This window comes from Vanessa cardui, chromosome 11, assembly GCF_905220365.1.
Source record: "Vanessa cardui chromosome 11, ilVanCard2.1, whole genome shotgun sequence".
In the NCBI taxonomy this organism is placed as follows: domain Eukaryota; kingdom Metazoa; phylum Arthropoda; class Insecta; order Lepidoptera; family Nymphalidae; genus Vanessa; species Vanessa cardui.
The window spans coordinates 523,304-540,089 of NC_061133.1; the positions used below are offsets into that span (position 1 = coordinate 523,304).

At 33.8% G+C, this 16,786-nt stretch overlaps 2 protein-coding genes across 2 annotated transcripts; one reads left to right on the forward strand and one right to left on the reverse strand.

Annotated features, from left to right (window-relative positions):
- Positions 1–140: 140 nt before the first annotated feature.
- LOC124533571 (E3 ubiquitin-protein ligase RNF185-like) lies at positions 141–9,617 on the forward strand. Its single transcript, XM_047108942.1, has 4 exons — positions 141–567; positions 894–1,032; positions 7,778–7,940; positions 8,474–9,617. Exons 1-4 carry the CDS (start codon positions 413–415, stop codon positions 8,569–8,571), a joined length of 555 nt encoding a protein of 184 aa, XP_046964898.1. The 5' UTR covers positions 141–412; the 3' UTR covers positions 8,572–9,617.
- A 1,386-nt stretch (positions 9,618–11,003) lies between these two features.
- On the reverse strand, positions 11,004–16,728 carry LOC124533728 (pre-mRNA-processing factor 19). The gene is made up of 7 exons (XM_047109180.1): positions 16,579–16,728; positions 16,196–16,345; positions 15,642–15,775; positions 12,970–13,287; positions 12,644–12,885; positions 12,229–12,373; positions 11,004–12,128 (listed from the first exon to the last, which is right to left on the reverse strand). Exons 1-7 carry the CDS (start codon positions 16,595–16,597, stop codon positions 11,643–11,645), a joined length of 1,494 nt encoding a protein of 497 aa, XP_046965136.1. The 5' UTR covers positions 16,598–16,728; the 3' UTR covers positions 11,004–11,642.
- Between the last annotated feature and the right edge of the window lie 58 nt (positions 16,729–16,786).

Below are 16,786 nucleotides of genomic sequence, written 5' to 3' on the forward strand. Positions count from 1 at the left end.
TTTTATAAAATATTTTACTTAATATTTTAATAGTGACCTGGAAGATATTATATTTGTTTGTACGGTTTATTTCATTTTTTAAAGACTTACGTGGCTCTCGTGATGATTCGACATTATTCTATAGTTTATGGTTCGAGGCGAAAACAGTTTGACAGATCAATCAGACATCCGTCAAATTGGGGTTGGGGAGTATTGTAATTTGTTTTTCTTATTTCTATTTGGAATAACTTGTCTGTGTTAAATTTATTCAGTAAAAAGTGATTTTCTTATGGCTTATAATTGGAGTGAATATAGGATAGGAAGTGTTTTATTGTACAAGTTATAAACTTAAGTTGTCGTGAATACGATAAGTGTAGAAAATAGATGTTATTGTGACGTAATATTAAAAAAACGATTTATTGGGCAACTTACAATGGCAGAAACGAGTGAGCCTAAGGCAAGTGCATCAGCACCTGGTGGTGATGCTGGCGGTGAGGAGGAAAAACGCGACGAGCGTATGCTGGAATGCAACATCTGCCTAGACACGGCACGAGATGCCGTGGTTAGCATGTGCGGACATCTTTTCTGGTATGTTCTTTTACCTAAAATCGTGTTCTAATTAAATTTCTCACGTTACAAACTTAAACGTTCTAATTAGTGTCGTTTATTTAGAACAAAAACAATGTCATAACAACAAACAAATATTTGTTAGTACAAAATCATATCCACAGTAATATTAGCTTCGTCGTTTTTACAGGTCACTCTCATTTTATCCAAAACACCACAAAACCAATAGAATTATAGTATTGTTTTTTTAAATTATAATTTAGAAACATATTCAATCTTAGTTTAATTTGTACTAAGCTTATTAAAGTCACAAAAACAGCTTTATTAACTTGTTTTTCTTTTTGTAGCTGGCCATGTCTGCACCAGTGGCTAGAAACCAGACCAAGTCGGCAAGTGTGTCCAGTTTGCAAGGCAGCTATAAGCAGAGAGAAGGTCATTCCACTTTATGGTAGAGGAAATACAAAACAAGAAGACCCTAGAAATAAGGTAAGCAGAAATAAACAACATATTATAAGATAAGTATGTCATAAGGTTGCAATAGCATTAATCAATGTGTATAATCTTTCTTTGTATGAAAGCTATTGAATGATTGATGAAGAAATTTTAATCACTCATTTCAAACACTTATGTTAAATAAATTTACACAAATGAATTGTTATAATAAAACAAACTAATAATTTTTAAAAACTTCCTTTGATTATGAGTAGTATTGGTAACAATTTTTACTGATTTTAGTAAAATATTTATTTTAATACAGTATAGATAATAAATTCATATTTATAAATAATATGCTTACTCCTAGCATAAAAGTTTATTATTATCATTAAACTCACTTTTCAAATCGTTCCACCGTTTACCATTAGGTAAATTATTTTTTTTCATTAAACTCGCACTTATTGTTTTTGTCTATCCTATTATTATTTTTTATTTAATTATACCTATATTCCTTTCAGTGGTCAAATAAACATACATAAGCATTATCTCTTAAGACAATACATATCTTGCATCGTAGTTTGCTGCAAAGATATATAATTTTAAATAGCATTGTCAAATAAACAGTTTCATGAATAATAATGTATTTAACAAAGAGGTTTTTAACATAATATGTCAATAAACTGATGTTCCTATTGTTTTGTACTTTTGAATTTCAAGTATATCAACTTAATACATTTAAAGTGTAGCTATAAGTATGCTTTGTTCATACTTCTTTAATACTTTTTATTCAGTTACACGTCACTGAAAAAAAAAAACATTTATTCTGTGATACATTTTCATGCGCTCAGTATAATAGACAGTTGGTTCTGGCCATATCTTATAAATCCTAAATATCAGTATCAATGAATTATCAAGATCAACTATGCAAAGGCTGTGTCTATGAAACAGTAGAATGCATCGTAAAATTTTGAGAGTGAAATTGTTTATTTTTATAGTCATTAGTCTCCTTAACAGATTCTAATCCGGAGTATGATGAATGTATTTCAGTAAATAAAGAGTTCTATTGTGTGTACACAACAAGTTAATTAAATGTTTTTCTAAATGGCTGTTTATATAGTTGTGCCAACATGAGATCAATTATTTTGCCAATGTCACATAAAATAGAGATAGCAAGAAAGAGCTAGATTGTGATTGAAACTACAAAATCAATTAAATGACTAACATAATGATGGGAATTTCCTACCTTAATAACTTGACCTAGAACAACACATACACACATCAATTATAAACATACATTAAAGCTTAAGTATAATTATTTTTATAACAGCCACAATAACTATACAGATATCAAGTGAATAAAATGATGTATAATAAAATCTATGTAATCATTTAAATAAAACTAATTATAACGGATTTGAATCGCGTATATTAATTTTTTTTTTTTTTTAAACTTCCTACTACTAGGGTAGATTACCCGTGACTAAGAACACTGCAAAGTGCTCGAAACGTCGGGATGTTTAAAAAAAAAATAATAATAATTAATATACGCGATTCAAATCCGTTATAATTAGTTTTATTTAAATGTGTAATAATCGCGAAAATTTAAGACAACATTATCTATGTAATCATTTGACGAAAATTACTGAAACATACTTTTATGAAATATACTATATAAGTAAAATCAAAGTTATGTTGTTTTCCTGGAGATGAAGTGAAATGATGACATTGATTTGATTAAAATTTGAACTTTAACATCATTTAGAGTTATATCAATATTGTCATAGGATTATTTATAGTATATTTATTGCTATCAGATTACGATTCTTGCAAGATAGCAAGCAGGAGAGAATAACAGCGACACGAGTAATTTGTTGTCGAACGCTCACATACTCATAGTCATATCAAATGTCAAAACATTGCATTGGTATCAGTTAATTTCATTGGAATAACGGCAGCGGAAAACCAATAAACAATTGCGGGCAAATATTTCACATACTGGATTCAAAATTTCAAAATATAATCTTTATAATTAATACTAGCGAAACGCCCCGGGTGCACCGGGTGCAATACTGATAATAAATATACTACAGAATTTGTTTATTAACCCCCGACGCAAAAAGAGGGGTGTTATAAGTTTGACGTGTCTGTCTGTCTGTCTGAAAAAAAATCTTCGCGTTGGGGGACCGAGCGCTATTGTACAAAATAATAATAAGTGTTAGATAAAAGATGAGATAGGTAAACATGTGACACTGATTAATTAGGAGAGGTCCCTCACGCGAAGTTTCTTTTTAATATTAAACATACTTATACTGCTTATACATATAGGTACTTTAGGATTAATTTTCTTTTATTATTTTTTACTTTTTAAATGTAGCTTATGTTTTTTTGTTACGGGGCTTTCTGAAATTTTTAATTTAATTTTTTATTTACGATATCACATTACAAACTTCTATAAGTTTTAGTGTTTCTTTACTATATTGTCCATGTATGTATTATATATAGAAACCATCCTCTCGAATAACTCTATCTATTAAAAAAACTGCATCAAAATCCGTTGCGTAGTTTTAAAGATTTAAGCTTACAAAGAGGCATAGAAAGCGACTTTGTTTTATATTACGTAGTGATGATTAGGTAGGAAACCCACTAAATGATTTATGCTATATTAGTTATCGCCCGTAATGAATTTAATCAAGTTCGGTTCAATTCTCTGGCCGAGCAAAAGACAAACGGGTCAGTCAGACAGCGTTCTTTCACATTTATAATATTAACACAGATTATAGAATGTCCTATTTAGATATTCCAAAAAAAACTCTACCCATTTATAGTACGACACAACTTAGATGTAGCATCGGCAACTTCATTGAAACCGATTGCCGAATGCCCATTTATACAACCAATAGAAATAGCTCCCTATGGCGCCATTCGACGCTATTCGTCGCTATAGATTCTCGAATTAGTTCAACCCGAGAAAGCAAATGCATATAAATCGACGTTCTAAATTGACGAAAATATTAGGTCATATGATATTACAAGTTATTACGTTTGTGTAAAGATCATATGCACATAAGAAATAAATATTGATAATTTGGGATAGCGTACTTAATTCTGATCGGTTGTACTGATGATGGCATTTTTTTCTGTCAAGTATATTTTTTCTAATATCCTAAAGTATAAATACATCCCACAAGCTGCAGTTGAGCGCCAATGTTTTTGTGAGAATATATGTATGTATGTATGTAAATAAATACAGCATGCGGCGTGAGTATTACCTGCTTACATTTTAAAGCTTACCATTTTTATTTCACTTTTAATTTTTTTCTCACACATAAAAAGGAAATTCTAGTTTCGTGTATTTTTAAAAATAAGAAATTATTCAATTTTCTAAAACATGCAACTATCGTTACATATGTCGGACGGAAGCTGGTGTTTTTTTCAGATTGATTATATTTCTATACCATAGAGACAAACTAAGAAAATTGCGTAGTCATACTACTTTGTCAAATTAAGTTGAACTGATAATTAAACTCCTAAATACATAAGTTCATTTATCAAAGAAGCTGATTGACCGTGTTACTAAGGCCTGTAAAATAAACTTATTTATTTGATTATTATAAATTCAGATTATTTTAATAAATTGTCCCTTTCTCGATGTTCGACGCGATGTTTGTCCGCATGCCGAATTTCAAGTTTGTAAGCCGGTCTGAGCATAAACAGTCCAGCTTAAGTAATTGATTGCCTGATTTGTTTATATAACTCAATTTTAAAAAATCCAAAGGGAAAAGAAAAATATTTTTGCATTAACGAGTCTTATATTTTGTAGAAGAATTAAGGCTAAACGAAGTGATATTGTCATAAATATGGCTTAATTTTTATTAAGTTTTTTTTTTTAATACCTCTTCTCTTTTCAATGGTTATTGTCATTTTGTATTCGTTTTTTTATTCATGTTTTACCTTGGACACTGATATTAATTAAAAAGTAGTTCATTTACGTAATATTATTGCAAAGATTTCATTACTTATTTTTAATATAATACTACGTAGGTATATTATTCCCATTTTGCTTGAGATAATATTAAATAAATGTTTTTTTGTTTAAATTGCCAATAATTCGTTCAAGTTTTCCAAATGTTATTCAATTATTTATGTATATTTATATATTAAAGGTCGGAAAAGCAATAATATATTTTCACGCTCATTATCTTAGTGACGCATTAAACACCTGTACGCGATCGCAAATATCCATTTTTTTTAATCTAACATGTCAAAGACATATTATTCGGTTAATTATCTTATTTATGTGAGTTACCACATTCGACTTTTGTGTGTATGGGGCATCGCTAGAATCGATAATTAATTGTCTCGAATGACAATGACTGTTAAAAATGATACATTATGGCGTCAGTGTGGCTATCGATTTTTTTTATACAGAGTATATTTCTATTCAAAACGTAACGTTTGCGCAACTTTTCCCGACTTCATAAATCTATATATTACACGGTTTAATATGTACAATACTACAGTTAGTTGTGCAGTTATTTCACGAATATATTTAATAAATTTGAGTCCATCTTTCATTTGAGCCGAGATGGCCCAGTGGTTAGAACACGTGCATCTTAACCGATGAGTTCGGGTTCTAACCCAGGCAAGCATGACTATATATATGTGCTTAATTTGTGTTTTTAATTCATCTCGTGCTCGGCGGTGAAGGAAAATATCGTGAGGAAACCTGTATGTGTCTAATTTCATTGAAATTCTGCCACATGTGCATTCCACCAACCCGCATTGGAACAGCGTGGTGGAATATGTTCCAAGCCCTCTCATTAATGGGATAGGAGGCCTTTAGCCAACCAATAGGAAATTTACAAGCTGTTACTTTACTTTCATTAGAGACAAACAGTAACAGCTAAGTTTCTTGTCGGTTCTTTTCTCTAGAATAAACCTTCTGAACCGATGTTGTTTTACATTAAATTTTATCTTCAATAAAATTCATATGTATGCATGTAAAGCATCTTTGAATAAATTTTAATTTGACTTTTAAAAATAACGCCAAAAATACAACTTAATACGTTAAATTATATTTCATTGATTTTACCAACTTTTAGGATTAATTATTATTCCGTGTATGTATAATGAAACTTAAAGCGTGTTGAAAAGCGAGCATTGATAGTCTTTTAATGAATAAAAAAAAGTTTGAACGGCCCGTGGAGCGTATTTTGCATTTTACACTCCCGTTCTGCAAGTTTCACAACTTGTAGTAAATACCTTCCTTGTTTATTTAATTTAAAACGAAACGACGTCGATGTTCTTTAGTTTTATTTTTAGTTTCGTATGCGACTGATAAGTGATAGTTTGCACGTTATTGTTTTATTTATTTTAAGTTATTTATATCCCGTATTACTAGCGAGATTAAATAAATGTATATAAAAACAAAATAATATCATAGCAATGACATTTTATATCAAATATATTTATAGCCTAGAGGGCTATTAAAGGTATATATTCTTTAGTGCAGTCTTCTTTCGGCTATTTATAGGTGAGGTGATATATGTATCGATGGAAGAGAACGTTTGTCGTTTTTTTTTTAATTATGCACCGTCTGACATCTTGAAGAGTAAAATGAAATGTAAAAATTAACAAATTCTTTATATTTATTATTTTCGTATTATGTCGTTTTTTTTTTTTAATTTACATCATTCTATAATATTTTTTTTTATAATAGTTATACACTAAACCAATGATATTCTAATAAACAGAGTATGGATATAACATATTATATCCATACTTAACAGAAAAAAAGTGTGCCGCGCCGGGGACCGTTTATTTTAGTTTATTTTTACATTTCGTTAAAAGTAAAAAGGATAGCTTGATAAAAACAGTAAGTAAACGGGATAACTAGATGTTTTAATTACGCAAAATGTATTACTACGTAATTATGATGTATTATAAAGTATTACTACGTAAAACGACTAAAGGCAAACGTCCCAATTAGGACGTTTTCTAGTCTTCAATTTTTGCGCGTTAATAACATATCTGTTTACTACAACATCATTGCACTAAACGCTCAGAAGTTTTAAATCATATTTTTTTAAATTTCGTTATAGGCAACGGTGTCAGGATATTTAGGAAGAGTCTGTTAACATCTCGGTATTGCTATTGTATGTCGAAGTTGCGGTGCAGCCGTTATTCAATTAGCATTATTGGTAAATTACGCTTGATGCCGGTATAAGGAATTAAGACTATAATGCCGTCCAAAGAAAGACGGCCGCCACTAAAGATATATAACATAAAGGTGGCGCATAATCTTACACTACAGCTCGTAAATTTTGACAGATGGTTGTTAGTGCGTACATGTGGTTTTTCTTCCCTACCGACAACGAATTGTACAAATTATAGTAGGACAGAAATTAGACGTAACATCGGAAAATGCAATGGAATGAAATTAAAACCGATTACTGCCGATTTACACAACCAATAGAAATAGCTTCCTATCGCGCCATTCGACGCTATTCGTCGCTATAGATTCACGCGTCAGAGAAAGCAAGTGCATGTAAATCCACGCGTCAAATTGACGAATATATTAGGTCAATTGATATTACAAGTTATTACGTTTGTGCAAAGATCATATTCGCATGAGAAATTAATATTGATAATTTGGAATAGCGTACTCAATTCGGATGTGATCGGTTTGACGAATTTTGCCGATGCGACATCTAAGTTGTGTCGTACTTTACTTACTTCTGTTGCGATAGAATTATGGTTTGATAATATATAGTAATGATATACGTTTTTGTTCCAGGTTCCTCCACGGCCGGCGGGGCAGCGCACGGAGCCCGAGAGCAATAGCGGCTTCCCCGGCTTCGGTTTCGGCGAGGGTTTCCACATGTCCTTCGGGATCGGCGCATTCCCCTTCGGTGTCTTCACATCGACCTTCAACTTCGGTGACCCTCGTCCTAGTGCTGGTACGTGCTTCTTCTCTCAAATAAACATCATATGTTTTATTTATTGTGTTTTTACTTTTTTAAATTAAATTCAAAATTGTTCTAAAGTAAGTATTCAATGACAATTTTAAGACGATTATTATTATAATTTATTCCTTTTCTCTTTTGTGGTATTACTTAATTTAAATTTTTAATGCTTTTTCAATATTTAGTTAATACGCATTATAATTTTTGTGGAAACTATGGATAACTGTATTGTAAATAATGTAATAATAATTTGTTATGAAGCAAACTTGAACTCCAACAAAGGAGGCTACTTAAGCCTATAGGCTACGTTTTGGCTCACACATGCCATGCAACGCCGCGTTTAACTAAAAGTTACATATAATTTAACTAAAAAGGAAGCTTTTTCATTTTAGCAATGTGATTCTATTGATGAATCTTATTATATTATCAAACACTAACTTTTTTATTATCTGTGCATGTGCCAAAATTTTTGTCGAGTAAGTTTTTTTTTAGATAAACTAGCTAACGTGCAAACGTATTGTCAACAGCCCCGCGCGGCACGGCGCAGTACGAAGAAGAGCAGTTCCTGTCGAAGATCTTCCTGTGGGTCGCGATCCTGTTCGTGCTGTGGCTCATCTTCGCATGACCTCGCCCGCGGCCCCGCCCCCCGCGCGCGCCCCGCCCCCCGCGCGCGCCCCGCCGCCGGCAGACCGGCGATACTCTCACGAGCGTCTGCGATGTATCCAAATCAACCCTCGATAGCGTGGCAACGCTGCCTGACGCCGGCCCGCTGGCGGTGTGAGGGCGTCGCACACTTGACGGCGTACGGGTGACCTCTGGCGGCGCGGCCTGTTCTCGTGCGCCGCCCTAGCGTACTATGAAAACACTTCGTCGAAACAAAATCACTGTTCTGAGTATGACCTTGAACATAATAAATAATGAGCGTCTCCGGTACACCGTGAAGTGTGCGAGAACCCTAACACTAAACCGAGTTCATTAAGCTCTGAAGACTGGTGCTTATTGCTTCGTCGATTATTTGTTGATTGCCTTTAAGTGTGTTATTGCTATATACGTGAGCGGACCGTTCCGCTTCAGTTAGCTTTTAAACATTGATATGACGCCCGATTTGACAGCAGAACAGCTGACATTGATCTCGAAACTGAAAGTATATCCGGCGAAGTGTTCTGTGCGTCTCATTAACAACGAGCATACTAAGCGTTACATTCATACAAACTATGTTTAAACATATGACGAATAGTACAAAATATTTTGTTCAATTTCAGCTCAGACTTATTTCTTTAAATTCTTTTAGGTTTAGTCTCTACTTACTAAATGAGAAGTATATATTGATACGATGACTTTTAAAACGATCATAAACATAGTAACAATATTAAAGGCAAAGGTCTCAATAATAAATAAAATATTTATAAGAACAGTACGAATTGCGAAAAAAATGTGTTTTTTATTCGCGATTAATACACAAATAAAATTATTACGTTAAAAATGAATAATAAAAAAGATGTATGTAAAACTTAAACACAAATAAATATTCATATTTTTTTTATTTTTAAGATAAATAATTTTAAGGTGCGTGGAATACGTTCTTAATACAAACACGGAAATTAAAAAAATGTATAAATAATTTTATTCAACGATAATAAAACGTTAATTTAAAAATTTATAATAATTGTTAATGATCGGTCAAAAATATTATTTTATAGGTTCTTTTGACGAACTTGTATTTATATATAACCTATTCCAAAGGTCATATAAATAAATAAAGTAAAGAAACACAATCCATGAGATTTGTTACTAATAATACACTTAACTTCTTATATCCTCTTTAATTTTACTTCTAAAGGTTCGATAACGACTTCGCAGACATTCAAAGCGATTTTTTCCTCATCTCGACCAATTCAAAGTAATTCATTGTAGTATTTTAGTTAACGCGAAATATTTTGTGGTCGTTCAGTGCAGTCTCCAAAAGAATTCGATGAAAGCAAATAAGACGGTTCTATCAAGCATATTATAAATTTAAGTGTTTTTGTGCGAATTGGTGACTGGTGTGAAATATAAAATATAGCATTTTTGATTGAAAAAAAATTAATTGTTGGTGAAAGGAATAAGGTAGCAAGACTTATGCTAAGGGCTTTAAAATTATGTCGTTTATGAAGTGAATGTGATTTTTAAAACCGTAACGAGTAGCTTAAATAGAAAAGTAATTCTTTAACCACAGTAAAGGTTTGAATAAAATGTTATCTCAGGACATATCGTAGGTGTATTCTGTGTCTGAAAGATCTAATTTTATAGTTTTTTACATTTCTGCCCGGATAAAGTACAAAGGCGTGTGTGTATAGCATTAAACTCACTTAATAAATTAATCTGTGGCTGTGTTTCGGAACTGTCGATAGTATCGACACGTGATAATGCTATCGATATGCAATAGTCTGTGGTGTAAATGCACGCGTTCCATACTTTTCTATTTAAGTTACTCATATTTAACGCTCATACAAAAAAGGGGCCTTCAAACCCGTGGCTCGTGATCATATTTCTAAATTTAGTTTGTAAATGATATTTTGTGTAAAGAATCGTTGGTAACGTATGCAGGCGTAACGCTAGTTGTAGTTCAGTTTGGGCCGGGAGGTCGACGACCCGACACCACGGACGGACATGTTTTTATTTTACGAATTCGGTAGATTTATTTTAATATTCCTGTAATATAAGTGTATATAATTATTGTCAAATGTTTAAACTGTAAATTATTAAAATAAACGATGCTATCAAGTCTAGCGTTTTATTACATACTCTTTACATCGCCAGGTCAGTCTTTGGCCCGAACCGGAAGCTTCAGCGACTCACTGAGAAAATACTCATACTAATAATATAAGTTGTTGTTGAAGCTGGTAAAATATTTACTACTAACGCGGTAAACGGTTGCGTTACATCAAACGGCCTATTAGTCTAAAATAGTAACTACTAAGTTAGGAATTTTTTTCGGTGATATCTACATTTCGAACTGAATATTTCGATTTTGTTTCAACAACCATAAGCGACGTTTGAAAAGGAAAAAAACGATGCCAATTATTATTTGTCACTCACTTTATTAACTATTATAAGATTTTCAAAATATAGAAGTAATATTCTGGATATAAACTTAATTGGAACATGTATGGACTCATGTATAAACATAGCACGAAGGATAAGCGATTCAAACAACACATTCTTGATCACATTACATGGCAATTCTTTATTTCGACAAACTTCAGCCAGAGACTGTCACAGATAATTTATTTAGGTTACATTTTATTATGTTAAAAGTTAAGAGTTCTTAATTTTCGTCCCTGGCTTTAAGAAGTCAATAAATATGGCGTAGTTTATTTAATTTCAACTCAATAAACATTTTCTGTCCTAACATACACAAATTACATAATATTTTGTAGTAGAGATTTGGTTAATTTAAATATTAACTTGTGTTGTTGCCCCAACATTTAAATCTCAATAATCATTCACATCATACCATCAGTATTAGATATCACCCACTAATACAAGTCTTATAGAAAGAAAAATAATATTGTTAGCCTAACACAATACTAAAATTATTCTTAGCTTACTTAATTTTATACCCTTAACTTACAGTGACGCTGACAAGGATATAATATCTCTGTAATGTAAAAAAATGTGTAAAAACAAGTAATGTATGTAGGTCCTGATATGAAATTACTCAATGCCATACAGTTTGAGCGTACGGTCCATACTCGTGGAGGCGAGGTACTGAGCGTTCTTGCCAAAGCGCACTCCGGTGGCAGAGGCCGTGTGGTCGTTGAACACTTTCAGCTCCTGCCACTGCCGACACAGGTACACCCTCACGTCCGTTCCGGCGATCGCCAGGTAGGTACCGCTCTGGTCGAAGCACAACTCCTTGATAGAGTAGCCCTCGTCCAGCTGGATGGTCTTGAAGTTCTTCAGCTTCCTCAAATCCCACAGTTTAACACAGGAGTCTTCGGCAGCCGTGGCTAGATAGTAACCGTTTTCTGAAAACGATATGGACGTCACGGGCCCGGCGTGTCCGGGGAAGTTGGCCACGTTGCTCTGCTCCTTCAAATCCCAGATCTTTACTTGTGAGTCCTCAGTGCCGGTTCCGAAGATGAGACCGTCTGGATGGAACTGCGCTGTTGTGAGGCTCACCCCAGAAGCATCACTGACCTGTGTATATAAAAAAAATTAAGTAACGCTCCAAAACTACCTGTAAGTCTTTAACATACATAATTTATATTATTTTGACTTTGTATATTAATAATATAACCTTGGTGAGCAGTGTGCCGGTGCGTATGTCTGAGAAGGCCCAGTGCTGGTCAGTGGAGGTGGACAGCACGTAGTCGCCCGTGGGGTGCAGCGACAGGCCCGTCACCGGCCCGTCGTGCGAGCGCAGCAGCACCGTCGTCTGAGATCTAACGTGTTATGCAGATCGTTACAATTATTATCTTTGATTATTTAATATCTTGTATATCCTCTACACCTTGGCAAAATGTGAAATTTGATTAGGAACTACTAATTCTACTTAGTATTTATTATATTATAGAGACAATGTAGAATTTAACTCAAGGCTTAGATATTAAAAATCGAATTGAAATGGAAAGTATAGAAAATTATTGATGACAGAATCTTATGGAATTTAATGTTTATAGATTGTTATAAATCCAATAAATAAAATTACTAACGTAGGAACGTTCCACACGCGTATGGTGTGGTCCGGAGACGCCGTGATGACCGTGTCCTCGTCCGGATGGTAGATGACGCGCGTCACCTTCTTCGTGTGCCCCTTGAGGATCGCGACCACCTGCTCCGTGTCCTTGTTGAACACCGTCGCGTTGCGGTCGTTACCGCCGGTCAGCAGACGACTGTGGTCGGACGGATTGATGTCGAGGGCGAGTATACCGGGGACGCTAGCCGAATGGAGACCCTGAAACGTTAGGATAAAAGAATAGACACATATTCAATAAAGGAGAATCAACGAGTACAATTTAGTGAGGGAACGGCACGCTACGGGATGCGAGGCGAGCGTGAGGAAGGCGCGGATCTGGTCGAGCGCCACGAGCCCGTCGGGCACGGTGCGGCCGCGGCGCTTGCGCTCCTGCGTGAGCGCCGTGGCGCGCTCCTGCAGGCGCGCCACCACGTCGGGCGACATGCCGGCCGCCGCCGCGCCGCCCGCGCCCGCCGCGTCGGCCGCGTGCGCCGCCGGCGCCGCCAGCCCCGCCTGCGGCTTCAGCGTGGCCAGCGCCTCGCGCGCCGCCGTCACCTCCTTCGTCAGCCGCGCGATGACGCGGCACGCCGCGTCGTGCTGGTACAGCGCGTGACTGAGCTCCTGCGGGGATCACGTTCAAATATTTCAAGTCTATTTGTAATTTTTCTACAGCGACCAGTAGTATTAAAAGTGATTGTTCACATTCAATGTTAAGTACATTGAATGTGAAACTTATATAAATACTATTATTGTCATGGCATTACATTACTAAAACTTTGTGATTAGTTATAAAATGTATCTGCACATACCAGGTGTGTGTGCATAAATTCAATATTTTTAAAATGCCAAACTGTTAGACCTTAGAGTAGACATGATCTTTTTGATGTCTGATATCAAAACAAATCTTTCTTAAAATTTCTTTTAATTATAAGATTTAAAAGAGTGATGTAAAAGTATATATTTCTGAGAAAGTATGTACACTAAAGTTTACTTTTATGACTAACCTCATACAGTCAAATGACATATAAATAAATAAATTTTATTCTTTCTGCCACAATTAGTCCTAAAGTATTTTGTCTCCTAAATAACTGTAATTCATAAATAACATATAAATACTACAATACTTTGCGATAAGTAAGACAAGTGAAAAGATTTGTATAAAATTTTACAAGATAGACAAAATAATTATTTTAATAACCAACAAACATTACCCAACAAACATTTAACAGGTCGCCACAACGTGCCAACTGTAACTTTTGGTTCTATAAGCTGGTCGCCATTACGCCGCTAAAACGTCGATATCACCAAGAAAAGGCCCATTTTATACGACTTAGTTTCCTATAAGAGTCATGTAGCGGTCGCATAAGTTACTTTTTGGTCGCATAGTGGTCGCATAGTGGTCGTATAGAGGTCGTGCGGCAGACTTACAGTGTTTATTACCACTGCTTTACGACATTTGATCGAATAGCAGTATCCAACACGCTTCTTACAAGACTATATTTGTTGTCAAAGTGACTGGATAAAATATTAAATGTAAATTGAATTTGAAAGCTGTCACGAAAAAACTTCATTGATTGTGAACATTATTTTTTATTTATTCATCAATGTGTTTACTTCGAAACTCAAGTTCAAGGAACATTGATCTGATGGGAAATTAATTTTATCGAGTATAATGCGTTAGTTTTAACTATGTAATTAACGCGCTAGTGTAATTCATTAAATAATTAATATTTTATTGAGATTTTTTAAAGTAAGTTTTAAAAATTACCTTTACACGACTTAAAGTGCAGGAAAAGACTTTTATACAACTTCTAAACGACGTTTCAATTTATGTCATTATTGGATTTGTAAATATTCCGCCATAGAAAACGAAATTAGAGTTCAGTTTAGTATTTGTCAAGTGTTTAAAACCTTGTTATTTTATATAACTATGGAGTTTTTTTGTATGCTTTGAAAAAAAAATGATACGTGATATAATAGTTCAGATTTTATACCCATTTTTTTAGATCATCACGAAGTATATCATTTCCATGGGCTTCATTTCTACTATCATAATCGGAACTATCACTAATACACAATCCAGCTTTTTTCCCCACCCCCCGATAAAAATCAACCGCCTTTTGTTTTTCTCGTGCCAGGCATTTACCAGCAGTACCAGCTCGGCACACCACGCCACGAGAGGAAGTCCCACAATACGGTGTCTATAACCGAATCAATAAACATGCTAATAAATGTAATTTCAATTAAAAAAAAATGTATTTAGAAATCAAAACCGTACTAAATATTATTATTTGAATTAAAATTATATAAGTATATTTAAAATATCATGACAGCTGTTACACTAAATGCACTTTCTGCGCTTCGATTAATATTACGTTTGCTCAGAACTCTCTAAATTTTGTACGGAACCATCTCCAATTGATCGACAGGTAACTTGTCGCGTAATTATATTCGATATAGTACAATTGGAGGTAAGAAATAATGCATAATTTTTTTTAACTTTAATCTTAAAGTGGCCACTTTTTTATATATTTGCCCAGCTTTTTTTATCCTTTTCAACTATGTAAAATTATTTTTACAAAAACGCATATGAATGGCGGTGTATGTAATATTTAGTGTATTTTAAAACTCTTATACGACATTCAGTCGTATAAATGTCGGGAAAAAGTCATATTGACTTAAATTCGTATAGGGGTTTTATACGTCACTCTAATACGACTTTCGTCGGTATAAAAGTCGCAAAGACGGTTACACGACTAAATATCGTGTAATAGTCGTATAAAGCAGTCGTATAGACGTTTCTACGACGTTTTTACACGACTATAAGTCAAATAAACTATAGGCGGCACTAAGTCGAAGAACAGAATAAAACGACTTCTATACAACGCTTATACAATTATTAGTTGCGTAATTTCTTCTTATACGACTAAAATGTTTGTTGGGTATGCACTGTATAACAAATATTACACTCGTACCTGTCTAGCAGTTTGCAGCTGCTGTCGTTGTGTGAATGTGTGTAACATCAAGGCATCCCATTCATCCTGCATGCTCTTTAGAGTTGCCGGGATAGATGTTGCACTGGGGGGCTTAGGCTTTACTATCGGAGGTGCTGAGGAAAGTTTGTTTCATAAGAAAAACCATTGTAGTTTCAAAAGGAATTGTATATAAATAATCACTATAAGAAGATCTTTTTAAAAAAAATATTTATTTATGGCTAAAGCATTGTATTAAGAGGTTTTTGATACCATCTGCAATCATACAGTTTCAGCGCATAGCAGTGCTTGTTATAAAACTGTTTGGTGCCTTTTAGTATTAGTTTATTTTCTTGAAATAGTCATAATTATTCCTTTTAATTATTAAGTGATATATAAAATGTATATGTGTATCATCTACTGTAGACACTGCATTTTTCACTAATATGTGTATGAATTGATATATGTGATTTTACCGATAATAAATCATTTTATCATTAAATTAGACACAAGTTGCTGTTTAAATAGAGCATAAGTCATTAATGGCTATTACTTACTCTTTATTTCAATAAGATCTTCAACTCGCAGATCTTTTCCACTTATTGGATCGACACCATTTTCAATTATATATTTTTCAATAATACGCTTCTCGAAAACGGCCCCCGACGAGGGGGACACGACCGGCACTTCGGGCACTTCATTTGATACTAAAAAAGATAGGTTACTAGGTTAACTTCTAGCAAACTCAGAAAAATATCATACGTCAGCTTTTATTTTAAAAAGTAATATATAACAAATGTTAATTGGCATATATTTATTTGATACTATTTTAAACTTTTATAAGAAATAAGCAAAATACAAGCCGAGCATCAACCGGTTTCCGATGCACGCTTTAATTTAAAAAAAAGTAATGGTAAATTGTTTTATATAGGATACGTACTTGCACAATATAAAGCCATTCTATTTTGTTAATTTTAACTCTAATGAAAAGAAAGAAATCATGAAAATCACATTAAAAATACAATTCCCTCCGACTTTTACACTTTCATTAGCTGTCAAAAACTAACAGATAACACATTACACATGTCACATCAACATCATGTTATTAAATACAGATAATATAACGTAATCAATTAAAAGTGCTTTGT

What these genes read in the sequence shown, in the direction of transcription:
- LOC124533728 (XM_047109180.1), bottom strand. An exon ending in AGCTGCAAACTGCTAGACAG is followed by an intron (nt 13,288 to 15,641) that starts GTACGAGTGTAA and finishes TGATCCCCGCAG; the next exon opens with GAGCTCAGTCACGCGCTGTA. An exon ending in CGCGTGTGGAACGTTCCTAC is followed by an intron (nt 12,374 to 12,643) that starts GTTAGTAATTTT and finishes ATAACACGTTAG; the next exon opens with ATCTCAGACGACGGTGCTGC.
- LOC124533571 (XM_047108942.1), top strand. Translation starts at nt 413, where the DNA reads ATGGCAGAAACGAGTGAGCCTAAGGCAAGTGCATCAGCACCTGGTGGT. An exon ending in ATGTGCGGACATCTTTTCTG is followed by an intron (nt 568 to 893) that starts GTATGTTCTTTT and finishes TTCTTTTTGTAG; the next exon opens with CTGGCCATGTCTGCACCAGT. An exon ending in AAGAAGACCCTAGAAATAAG is followed by an intron (nt 1,033 to 7,777) that starts GTAAGCAGAAAT and finishes TTTTTGTTCCAG; the next exon opens with GTTCCTCCACGGCCGGCGGG.